This window comes from Gorilla gorilla, chromosome 11 (assembly GCF_029281585.2).
Source record: "Gorilla gorilla gorilla isolate KB3781 chromosome 11, NHGRI_mGorGor1-v2.1_pri, whole genome shotgun sequence".
Classification (NCBI taxonomy): domain Eukaryota; kingdom Metazoa; phylum Chordata; class Mammalia; order Primates; family Hominidae; genus Gorilla; species Gorilla gorilla.
This window is the reverse complement of record NC_073235.2, coordinates 72,385,452-72,397,500: the sequence shown is the minus strand read 5'-3', so window position 1 is coordinate 72,397,500 and position 12,049 is coordinate 72,385,452. Positions and strand designations below refer to the sequence as shown.

General features: G+C 36.3%; 1 protein-coding gene across 3 annotated transcripts in view; it reads right to left on the bottom strand.

The window, feature by feature from the left end:
- UBR3 (ubiquitin protein ligase E3 component n-recognin 3) overlaps positions 1-12,049 on the bottom strand; it is a 256,549-nt gene that overhangs the window by 181,531 nt on the left and 62,969 nt on the right. For all 3 annotated transcript variants that reach the window (XM_055379137.2, XM_055379139.2, XM_055379138.2), the window contains exons 6-8: positions 11,450-11,516; positions 7,362-7,492; positions 5,937-6,165 (exon numbers count right to left, since the gene is read on the bottom strand). In XM_055379137.2, coding sequence (XP_055235112.1) covers positions 5,937-6,165; positions 7,362-7,492; positions 11,450-11,516 — 427 coding nt within the window. The remainder of the gene's footprint in view (positions 1-5,936; positions 6,166-7,361; positions 7,493-11,449; positions 11,517-12,049) is intronic.

Below are 12,049 nucleotides of genomic sequence, written 5' to 3'. Positions count from 1 at the left end.
ACTGCACTCCAGCCTAAGTGACAGAGCAAGACTCCATCTCAAAAAAAAAAAAAAAAAAGACTCTCCTGAGGAAGTGAAGTTTAAACGGAGGCCTATAAAATAAAGCAGGAATTAGGATTAACCAGATAAACTAGTGATGGTGGAGCAGATGGTGCTATACGCAGAAGGAGCAGTACCTAAGAAAAGGTTAGAATCACTTGAAGAAAGAATACAGAGGATGCATGGTACAAATGAGGCTACAGGGTCTTATAAACCAGCGTCAGGACTTTACAGTTCACATGAAGAGAATGGAAAGCCACTAGGGGGTTTTAAGAGAGAGAACATTATAAGAAGTGTAATGTAAAACGTGACTGAAGGAGAGTGACAACAACTAGAGATAAGAGGCTTAGAGATGGCCATGGTTTGAACTATGGTGGTGGCAAAAAGATGCAGTGATGAAGAGGCTATGTAAAGATATTCAGAAGATTTGAAGGACAGAGTTGGTAATGTGTGCTATATCTGCAAGAAATAAAAAGAAGTCAAAGACAACTCCTAGGTTTTTAGGCTGCACAGCTGTTTAGATAGTTAGACAGTGGAATCAAAACACACATTCATGTGCTCATGTACATACACACACACACAAGATAATGTAAAAGAAGCCAGACTAATGGAGCAATAATGAGTCTTCGCTATGGACACTGTGTGTTTGAGGTGTTTATAGACATCCAAACAATATAGTTCAATAAGTAGTTTGATATGCAGGGAGGAAAGGCAGTCTGGGATTATGAGCATCTACAGACATTCCTATGTCATACAACACATGGTTTTAGATTCCACTTTACAAAGACTGTTTCAAAAGACAAATTCTAAAATTTCTGGGACATGAAAAATTATGAGCTATGTTTGGAACCACAAAGCATATGGTATAAAATTGAATATAAAAAAGTAAAAGTAGAAGGTAGGAATCACATACTACTATAAGGCTTTTTCCCTTTAGTCTTCAGCTATCGCTGTGGCCAAATTCTCATTGTATCAGCTCCTGTATTTATTAAAAGTATAGATAAAATTTTAAAATATCATCTAACAACAATTCAAGCCAAGGCTAGATAGAGGCTGCTAAAAAATAAAAAGAAAGTACAGAGATCCTGTTGTAATATCCGTGGCTAGTTATGGGTAGTTCAGTACAGCTAAGGTTTATTCTAATACTCAGTGTAAAAATGGGAAAAGCTTATGATACTTTTAGAAAAGCAGTAAATATGTATCACGATATCTTATGCTACTACTGAAAGAGGAAAAAATAGTATGGCAAAGTTTGAAGGCTTCCAAAGATAGTTTTAGAACTTGGCTGGAAATAATGTAATTTACTGCTAAAAAAAAATTATATTTAAAGATCTTACCAATCTTTATTTCAGCTTGTTGAAAATTCAATTTGTATAAGAATTTCCAGAAAAGACTAACTGCATTAGAAGCATATGTAAAAAGCAACTGATACCATATAATATGATTTCAGAAAAATATGGGAAAAGTGTGAAAAGCAGAGACACTAGGACAAAGTGCCAAGAAACACCAATATTGATAGGACAAGTAGAGAAGAGTATTGGGCCACAGAAAGAGAATCAACAATGTGAAATGCTACTGAAAATCAAGCAAGGTAAAGTTTAAACTATGACCACTGGCTTCCTCAACATGTAGTTTACAAAAAGGGTAAACCACATAATTTATCATATAAACTGGGACGCTTTTGAGCTTAAAAGAAATTGTATTAATAACTACATCAGACTAACAGGCATAACTTAAGGCTATTCTGGGAAAACTAGGACTATGTCTACATGAGTCATGGACAATTTTTTGGATTTCAATAGAACAATGGGAGTGAACATTAAAATGAGGTAGGTAAGGATACGAATATAAAAAGTGAGGAAAGCTAGCTATTAAAAAAAAAAAATGGGAGGCAGGTTTAAGACTCATCTTGTTCCCAAATATTCTCCCTTAAAGGCCAAATGCAAACCACATGTAATAAGCACAGCTAAATCACCTAGTGAAGAAAAGAGACTCCAGATTCTTTTAAAAGAACAGGTACTTCTAAATTTTGTTTTCTCAATTATGAATTTAAAACACCGTTTTGCTGCAAAGACTGCATGACTAAAACACCAAAAGCAATGGCAACAAAAGCCAAAATTGACAAATGGGATCTAATTAAACTAAAGAGCTTCTGCACAGCAAAAGAAACTATTACCAGAGTGAACAGGCAACCTACAGAATGGGAGAAAATTTTTGCAATCTATCCATCTGACAAAGGGCTAATATCCAGAATCTACAAAGAACTTAAACAAATTTACAAGAAAAAAAAATCCCATCAAAAAGTGGGTGAAGGATAGAACAGACACTTCTCAAAAGAAGACATTTATGCAGCCAACAGACATATGAAAAATGCTCATCATCACTGGTCATTAGAGAAATGCAAATCAAAACCACAATGAGATACCATCTCAGGCCAGTCAGAACGGCGATCATTAAAAAGTCAGGAAACCACAGACGCTGGAGAGGATGTGGAGAAATAGGAACGCTTTTACACTGTTGGTGGGAGTGTAAATTAGTTCGACCATTGTGGAAGACAGTGTGGCGATTCTTCAAGGATCTAGAACTAGAAATACCATTTGACCCAGCAATCCCTTTACTGGGTATATACCCAAAGGGTTATAAATCATGCTGCTATAAAAACACATGCACACGTATATTGCGGCACTGTTCACAACAGCAAAGACTTGGAACCAACCCAAATGACCATCAATGATGGACTAGATAAAGAAAATGTGGCACATATACACCATGGAATACTATTGCAGCCATAAAAAAGGATGAGTTCATGTCCTTTGCAGGACATGGATGAAACTGGTCACCATCATTCTCAGCAAACTATCACAAGGACAGAAAACCAAACACCGCATGTTTTCACTCATAAGTGGGAGTTGAACAATGAGAACACATGGATACAGGGAGGGGGACATCACACACCGGGGCCGGGCAAGGGGCGGGAGGAGGAACAGCATTAGGAGAAATACCTAATGTAGATGACAGGTTGATGGGTTCAGCAAACCACCATGGCACATGTATACCTAGGTAACAAACCTGCGCATTCTGTACATGTACCCCAGACCTTAAAGTATAATTAAAAAGTAAAAAAATAAAAAAACCACCATTTTTGTGAAAAGTCTGTCTTTAAATATATAATAAAATATAAGAATATCAATACAGCTGAATGACAGCAGATACTATTTCAAAAAGGAAAAAAGAAAAAGCAATATATGTAGATAAATCTCTAGGAAAGAATAGATCATATTACATGAAGTTAGTAAAACTAAAACATGAAGCAGCTTTTAAATTTTCCTTTAAAAAGCAAAGAAGTAGGCCAGGCATGGTGGCTCATGCCTGTAATCCCAGCACTTTGGGAGGCCGAGGTGGGTGGATCACCTGACGTCAGGAGTCCAAGACCAGCCTGGCCAATGCGGTGAAACCCTTTCTCTACTAAAAATACAAAAAAATTAGCCGGGCATGGTGGTGGGCGCCTGTAGTCCCAGCTACTCGGGAGGCTGAGGCAGGAGAATCAGTTGAACCTGGAAGGCGGAGGTTGCAGTGAGCTGCGATCACGCCATTGCATTCCAGCCTAGGCAACAACAGTGAAACTCCAGCCAGGCATGGTGGCTCATGCCTGTAATCCCAGCACTTTGGGAGGCCGAGGCAGGCGGATCACAAGGTTAGGATATCGAGACCATCCTGGCTAACACGGTGAAACCCCGTCTCTACTAAAAATACAAAAAATTAGCTGGGCGTGGTGGTGGGCGCCTGTAGTCCCAGCTACTCGGGAGGCTGAGGCAGGAGAATGGCGTGAACCTGGGAGGCAGAACTTGCAGTGAGCTGAGATCGCGCCACTGCACCCCAGCCTGGGCGACAGAGCGAGACTCCGTCTCAAAAAAAAAAAAAAAAGAGTGAAACTCCATCTTTAAAAAAAAAAAAAAAAAAGGTGAAGAAGTATATTCTTTAATGTAAATAATGTATTATGCTCCCACTATACCTACAATGGGAAGGCAGACTCACAAAGTAGGTAAGAAAGAGTACAGGCTTTGAAGTTAGACAACCCAGCCTTACCACTCAGAGCTGTAAGATCACAGATCATTGACTTCAACTCCCTATGCCTCAGCTGCCTCATCTATAAAATGGAGATGACAATATCTTCAAAGAATTATTGATGGTTAAGTGATATAATGCATATAAAGTACTGAGAAAAGAGTCTAGCATATAGTTGAGTACTCTAGAGATGGTAGCTATCATAATTAGCTAGCTATTATATATAACGCATTATGCCTTGCACTGAGTTCATATCAATTTTCAGGACATGGTGTCACACCTGAGAACAGACAGATTATCAGTATAAGGAGAAAACAGGAGCTGATATGCACAAAGAGGCAAGAGTGGAACAAAGCAAGGCTCAACTATAAGATTTCTGCTCCTCAGAGAATGGAGAGGTCCTAAGATTTAATTAATCTGAAGTATTGTTTGTTGTTATTTTTAAAGTTTAGCTCCTAGTGCCAACAAGTAAAGACACATCCTATCGAAGTGTCTTTGACAGGGACTGGCTGTGTCAAGGTTAAGAATAGTAAGAGTTCTGACATTAGGAGCCAGGAAATCCTTCTTAACTGTGTCATTTGCTGGCTGTATAACCTATGGCAAATTGCTTAACTTTCCTAAGCCTCAACGTACTCATCTTTAAAGCAAGGATAATAATAATGCCAATCTCAGAGACTTGTTCAGAAGCTTAATTGAAACAATACATAAATAGTATTCAGCACAGTACCAGGTACATAGCAACTATTTAAATACTATATATTATTGGCCAAGCGTGGTGTCTCATACCTGTAATCCCAGCACTCTGGGTGGCTGAGGCAGGGGGATCACCTGAGGTCAAGAGTTCAAGACTAGCCTGGGCACCATGGCAAAACCCCATCTCTACTAAAAATACAAAAATTAGCCAGACATGGTGATGCACACCTGTTATCCCAGCTACTCAGGAGGCTGAGGCAGAACTGCTTGAACTGAACCCAGGAGGCGGAGGTTGCAGTGAGCCAAGATCGTACCACTGCACTCCAGCCTGGGGTACAGAGCAAGACTCTGTCTCAAAAAATAATAATAATAAAAATTATGTATGTATTTATATATGTGTGTATATACATATATACATATATACACACATATACATATATATAGAATTTAAGGGAGGTAAAGTTAAGATAAGTAACTATAGAGAAATGAGAACGGGAAGAGGTACAGAAACATTATGGCAGGTTGAAGAGTATCAACCACATAGTGGGCACAAAAGAAGAATATAAAGTTCTCACTAAGGGAGTAAAGGCAAGATTTATTCCAATTTTTAAGTTATAAAAGTATAAGCATATAAAAATATCTAAGACTGATAGCAGCAAATTTATGATAAAAAAGCAGAAACATGTCTAATAAGGAAATGACTAAATAAATTATGGTATAGCCATGATATTAATACCTGCACTTATTAAAATGCATGTTTTTGACATATACACTATGGCAACTTTTAAAAAAGTATTTATTGTATCTATAAATATAGTCATCACACAAAAAGAAAAGAAATATAGCAAAGTGCTAACAACAGGTATTTGTGAATAACAAAACTACAAGTGCTTTTAACTTTTTCTTTAAACTTCACTGGAAATTTTCAAAGATGTCCGTAACAAACATGTATTATTTTATAATTTTTTTAAACATAAGGTGTTTTCAAGACTAGTTATACAAAGTTCACTAATACTAGAATATGATTAATAATACTAAGTATCATTATTAGTAATATTACTAAGTATATGAAGTACACTAATAATACTAGAATAATAATACTGATAATAATAGAACTAGTGAATATAATTCTGAGTTACCTTGTAGCTCACTTTTAATAAGGCAACTTTCCATCATGTATAATAGCACAGTGACCATAATATCCAGCAGCTGACATTCTTCTGTTACCTGTCTGGCTAGCTCCTCATTGCTGAACAACTGAACACTAATATGCACAATTCTGTTAGACATTGTGTCTGATTCATGACTTTTCTTCAGTGTTTTCATAATGAAAGCATAATGCTGAACAAAAGTTTTTGTAAAAGCAACCTGTAAACATTTTAATAGAAAGGAAAAAACACATTAGTTTTAATTTTTAATTTCAAATCATTTTCAATATATCATGTTAACATTTTACAGCTATTACTAATTTATAATAATGCCCAAGATAACTAAAAAAAAATCTCAATGGTGAGGTAGTCTTTCACTTTTTTGGAACATTTGCAAAATATTTTGATGGTTAAAGAAAAAAAAAAATTTTTTTCCCCCAAAACGGAGTCTTGCTCTGTCGCCCAAGCCTGAGTGCAGTGGCATGATCTCAGCTCACTGCAACCTCCGCCTCCCCGGTTCAAGCAATTCTCCTGCCTCAGCCTCCCAAGTAGCTGGGATTACAGGCACACGCCATCACGCCCAACTAATTTTTGTATTTTCAGTAGAGATGGGGTTTGGCCAGACTGATCTCAAACTCCCGACCTCTGGTGATCTGCCCACCTCAGCCTCCCAAAGTGCTGGGATTACAGACGTGAGCTACCACGCCCAGCCGTATTTATTTTTACTCTTATTTCCTTTACATGTACATTTTCTCTGGTTTTTTTTTTTTAGCAGATATAAAGACACACAAAACAATGACGCGATTAAAGTGTCTCTCCTAACCTACAGCATGAAAATAACAGCATGCTTTATTTTCTTTTCATACACCGAGCTTCGTCATTTTGCCATAACCGTAAGATAGTAACAGGTGGGTTCTGACCCCCTGGGACTAGAAACTTCACCTGCTAACATTTGTATATGAGTCAATAACTGTTCTCTCTTTAGCAGTTGTGACCAGCAACTTTTCAACCCATGCTTTTCCCAGCCTGATCTCACAATCTAAATTCAATTGCCCCCATTAAACATTCTTATAGCACCTTGTACTCTTCTTCACAGGATTTAGAACAATTTGTAACTACATATTTATTTCTGCAAAATAAAAATTGTGGTTTCAATGTTTGTTCCCCAGCATTCCCTCCAGACCAAGTTCCATGCAGAAAAGCAATCCTTTGGAATTCTGCTCAGTAATGCTGCTTTGCCACAAAGCTAAGACACTGTGCCTTTTGTGAAGAACTTGTGTTATCAAGAGAAGAAACTAACACTTGTTTATAGTGTTATATCAACCTTCACCTGAGAAATATATCAAAAAAAGATTTAATAATGAAAGGCAAAGAAAGAAAAGCTAAGTTCAGAAAAGCAGGAAAATATATAGATACCTTATACTCTTGATCTGGAAGCATGTTGAGTAAGAAAGTTACCATCTTTTGAGGGAATTCATATTTTATAGTCCAAAATAATAGTTCTTCTAGGAAGCTTTTATGCTTCAAAACATCCATTATGGATTGATCTGCACAAGAAAAATGAAATTTATCAGTTAATGATTGAAGTTGCTCATCTCATTTTATAACTAATAACCCATAAACCATAAAATGGGAAAGTATCTAAAAGTTAAAAATATCCTTACAATAATGCAATAATATTGACAAGCTAGATTTCTATAATGTACACAGTATATAAATAAGAAAAAATTTAATGCATATATTTTAATATAAAGCAGTAAGTGGAAAAATGAATGGGGGGAATGGATGCCCTTTTTAAATAAAGGTATTCAATGGAAGAAAGCATTATCCACAAAGACATCAAGAGGATACAAGAAGTGTCAACTATGATGTACTGGCTCCAGTGACACTGCTTAAGCAGGGGCTAAACTTAGATGAGAGACTGGAAAAAACAGTATCTCACACGCATCAAAATCCTCAGGTCCAGCCCTAACTACATCACTGTTCAAGGTGTCTTCCAGGATAACCTTGTAGAGTTTTTTCAATTAACACTACCCCAGCTTTATACTTCTTCTAGTATTGAATAATGTGTTCATACCACATCTCCCCAGGTAAGGGGTCTAAATGAGTAACAATAAGCTCAGTATGTCATCACTTTCTTTACAAAACACTGCATTTACTAAGGCTTGAATCAGTCCTTATTAGATATAACTTTAACACAGTTTTTTCATTAATAACAAGAAAAACAGCACCAAAATATCATATTTTCTGAAGATATTATGATTTTAACTACAGAAAGGCAAAAATATCTTCCAACTCCCTAATTCCATTTCAGTGGTGACATAAGTGATATATAGTAGTGGTTAACATACAAAGACAAGTACACTGTAACACTATACATCTTTTTTTTTTTTTTTTTTTCCCTTAAGAGTCAGGGTCTCACTCTGGAGGCCAGAGTGCAGTGGCGTAATCATAGCTCACTGCAGCTTCAAACTCCTCAGCTCAAGTTATCCTCCCACCTTACCCTCCCGAATAGCTAGGACTATAGGTGTGCAAGACCACACCCTGCTAATTTATTTTTTATTTTTTGAAGAGACATGGTCTTGCTGTGTTGTCCAGGCTACATTTCTTTATTATTAGCAATTAAGTAATTATTTTCAAAACTCAGAATTTTCTACTTATAAAACAGAAATCTATTCTTCCTGAAACAGATCATTTCCAGGGCATGACAATGATTTGAAAACAAAAACCAAGATTGCAAGAAATGAGGTAAAATACAGTCAAAAGAACTCCCTGACAGATTCAAAGACAAAAAGTAATAAAAACAGGGCCCAAGAGAATCAGGTAGCAGGAATTTAAGATTTGTAACTAAAAATTATAATATAGGCTCGGCACAGTGGCTCACACCTTAATCCTAGCACTTTGGGAGGCTGAGGTGGGCACATGGCTTGAGCTCAGGAATTTGAGACCAACCTAGGTAACATGGCAAAACCCTGTCTCTAAAAAAAATACGAAAATCAGCCAGGTGGGGTGGCATGCGCCTGTAGTCCCAACTACTCGGCAGGTTGAGACAGGAGGATTGGATCGCTTGAGCCTGGGAGGCAGAGGTTGCAGTGAGCCAAGATCATGCCACTGATCATTCCAGCCTGGGTAACACAGTGAGACCCTGTGCTGAAAAAAATAAATTATAATCCACAGCACACTGCTGTACCTAATTTAATTCTCACAATTCACTTAACACAATGTGACTGATAATTTCACAGACTACCAAAATGAAAGCTCTCATTGGTAAGTGCTTCTTAATGTATTTACAAAGCTGAATAAAACTAGTACTATTAATCATAGAATTCATAGTTATGACTCTGCAAGCCTGCATTAGGCAAATGAAAAGCCTGAAGCCATCATAATTATTATTAATTGTCAAGCACTTAAAAGAAAATATACATTAACAATGTTTTAAATCAATTAAACAACCTGAATATACCAGGAAAGCTGTGGCTTCTGCTAAAATAAAAATAGTTGCAGTTATGTAGAATTCAATATTTTTATCTGCAGACCAAAAAAACTCCAGCAATGTCTTCTTTGTTGTTCTTAAAATAGGTGATGTCAGTCTCCCAAGATGTTAAAGCACGTGTTATATTGTGTAATATTATGAAAATGTAGTTAGAAATGCTTCCATTACTTATGTTTGACTATCTTTAAATCTTGACATGACTTTTAACAATGTGTAAACTACCTTAAGTCAAACTGTAAAAAGAAATTTTTAAAGAATCATTATGCACTGTAAATGCATGACTAAAGCAAAGGTTTTAATTAAGAGAGCAGAGTTCAAGTTCTGCAACTCACTAGCGCAATAATCTTGGAATTTTGGCCATATAGTTAAAGCCCTCAAGGCCTCAGTTTCCTCACCCTCAAAATGCAGGTTTAGAGAACAGGCAGTGATGAGGTTAGCATAGTGTCTGGCCTCTTCCTTACCATTACATATTTTCTTTTCAGTGCACTTTTCAAGCTGTGGAACAAAATTCTTACAAAAATTGAGCCATTCCCTAAACTTCAGATATCTTCAAAATAAGGTCAGTTTTTGAAAACACCTGGGGTTGTAATTCACAAAGCCATTCCTTCCATGTACATACTTAAACTGAAAATGGTAACTGATGAAGTTTTAAATCTCAGTACTATTTCTTACCATTACAAGGAAGAGAAGGCACTCAATCCAAACACACATGTGAAAAAAGTTCAGGTATTTAAAAACAGACAAAGAAAAAAACACTTTAACTTAAGTCTGCATAAAAAGTATCTTCAGTCAGAGTGTGACCAGGCTGAAGGAAAACAATGACCTCTTACACCACAGCAGGTATTTTCTGGGCACCCCTAAAGCTTAAATTCAACTATGTGCCTAACAATCTCCAACTCAGATGTGTCACAAGGACTCAGTTTAATATCTGATAAGTTAAAGAGCCAGAAGGCCATATGAGTTCCTAATTTCCTTCAGACATACAGGTTCTCTGCTGAGCCAGAAAAAAGGAGAACATACCTGTATGTGTGCATCCTGGACTGCAGATCAAATTCCATACCCTTTCCTAGCAACCCCCAAGTTAAATGCAGCAGCATAGTAACTGAGACTTAGAAAAGGAACCTACAACTCAAAGTGCCTGCATATTCCACCTTTCTAGGCAGTCCTAGATATTTCACAAGATACACTTAATCAACAGCAGAAGTAAGAAATTTATTTTCATCAAAATAACATTTTAGCCTCTGGAGACTTTCTAAACCAACCACACGTTAAGATATGAAAATCCCTGGCAAAAATCCAAAGCACAGACTTGTCAACTAATCGCAAGTATTCTAGAAAAGCTTTTAGTGACAGTCAAGTAAACATTGTGGTTAAAAGCTTAGGCTCTGGGATATGAATTAAGGATCTACCTCTCATTAGCCATAATCTCTAACATGTCTAACACATACAAAACGTTCAATAAATATTACTCATTATTATTACTAATCTAGTCCCTCACTACAAAGCATATTTATAATACTTTCTCCTTTGAGTAAACACGTGAGCCCCTACTGAGCCTTTATGAAGTGTTAAGTACTATTTGTTCATTCCGTGTGTGTGTGTGTGTGTGTGTGTGTGTGTGTGTGTGTCTGTCTGTTTCTCTCTCACCATGTCATCTCCCTTGTCTTTTTTCACTCTAGAAATTGCATACCCCAGATTATAAAAGGAACTAGGCCAAACTACAAATTCACACAAAAAACACTGGAGCCAAATCAGTCAATCAATGAAAAGACTTCCTTTTGGGGGGGACTCAAATATGATAATGCATATTTTATGATGAAAATAATGAACAAAACCCAATAGTAATCGCTTAACAATACTTTCTCCAAGACTTATTAGATAAATCTAATAACATAAGCCTCCCTTCAAACAGCTTTGATGTCAGTATGGCTAGCCCATCAAGTATTTTGAGTGATTAGGCATTTTTAGAAGCATTTTATTCAAAGAAAAAAATAATAATAAATACAAATACCTTTGGTGCCACTGCTTAGTTTTACCCTTTTTCTCTTGCCCAGACCTTGACTACCATCCTGATCATCCTGAAGGAAAATAAAATTAGCATTATACACGGTCACATTCATAAATTGATACGCTTTATAAATGTGCTTACAAATTACATTAAACACATTAATATATGCATGCTTACATACTACTAATCAACATCTATGTATTTGCTGTAATATATATTTTAGTGTTAATTTTGATTTTAAAATACAGTGAAATATCCCTAAATATCAAAACACAAGAGCTCTTAAATGTAATCTCTGCTTCTAATGGAAGACTCTTAAGTACCCCAAAATGCCAAGATCAAAATTTTCCTAACCTTATAAATTAACATCGAATGCACGAAGAAGCTAAAGGGTGGAATGAGAGAGATTATTATAGGAAGGTAGGAGAGAAGAGGAGAGGACTAAAACAATGAATAGAGGAATGGCTTTGAAGGGTCTAAGAAAAAATGAGTTCAACAAATCAAATTTTGAAAAATAAACACAACATATTAGAAGTTGGAGTTGACAGTTAAAAATAATAATAAAAACAAATTAAAATATGCTTAGAAAAAAATCCAAAAAGG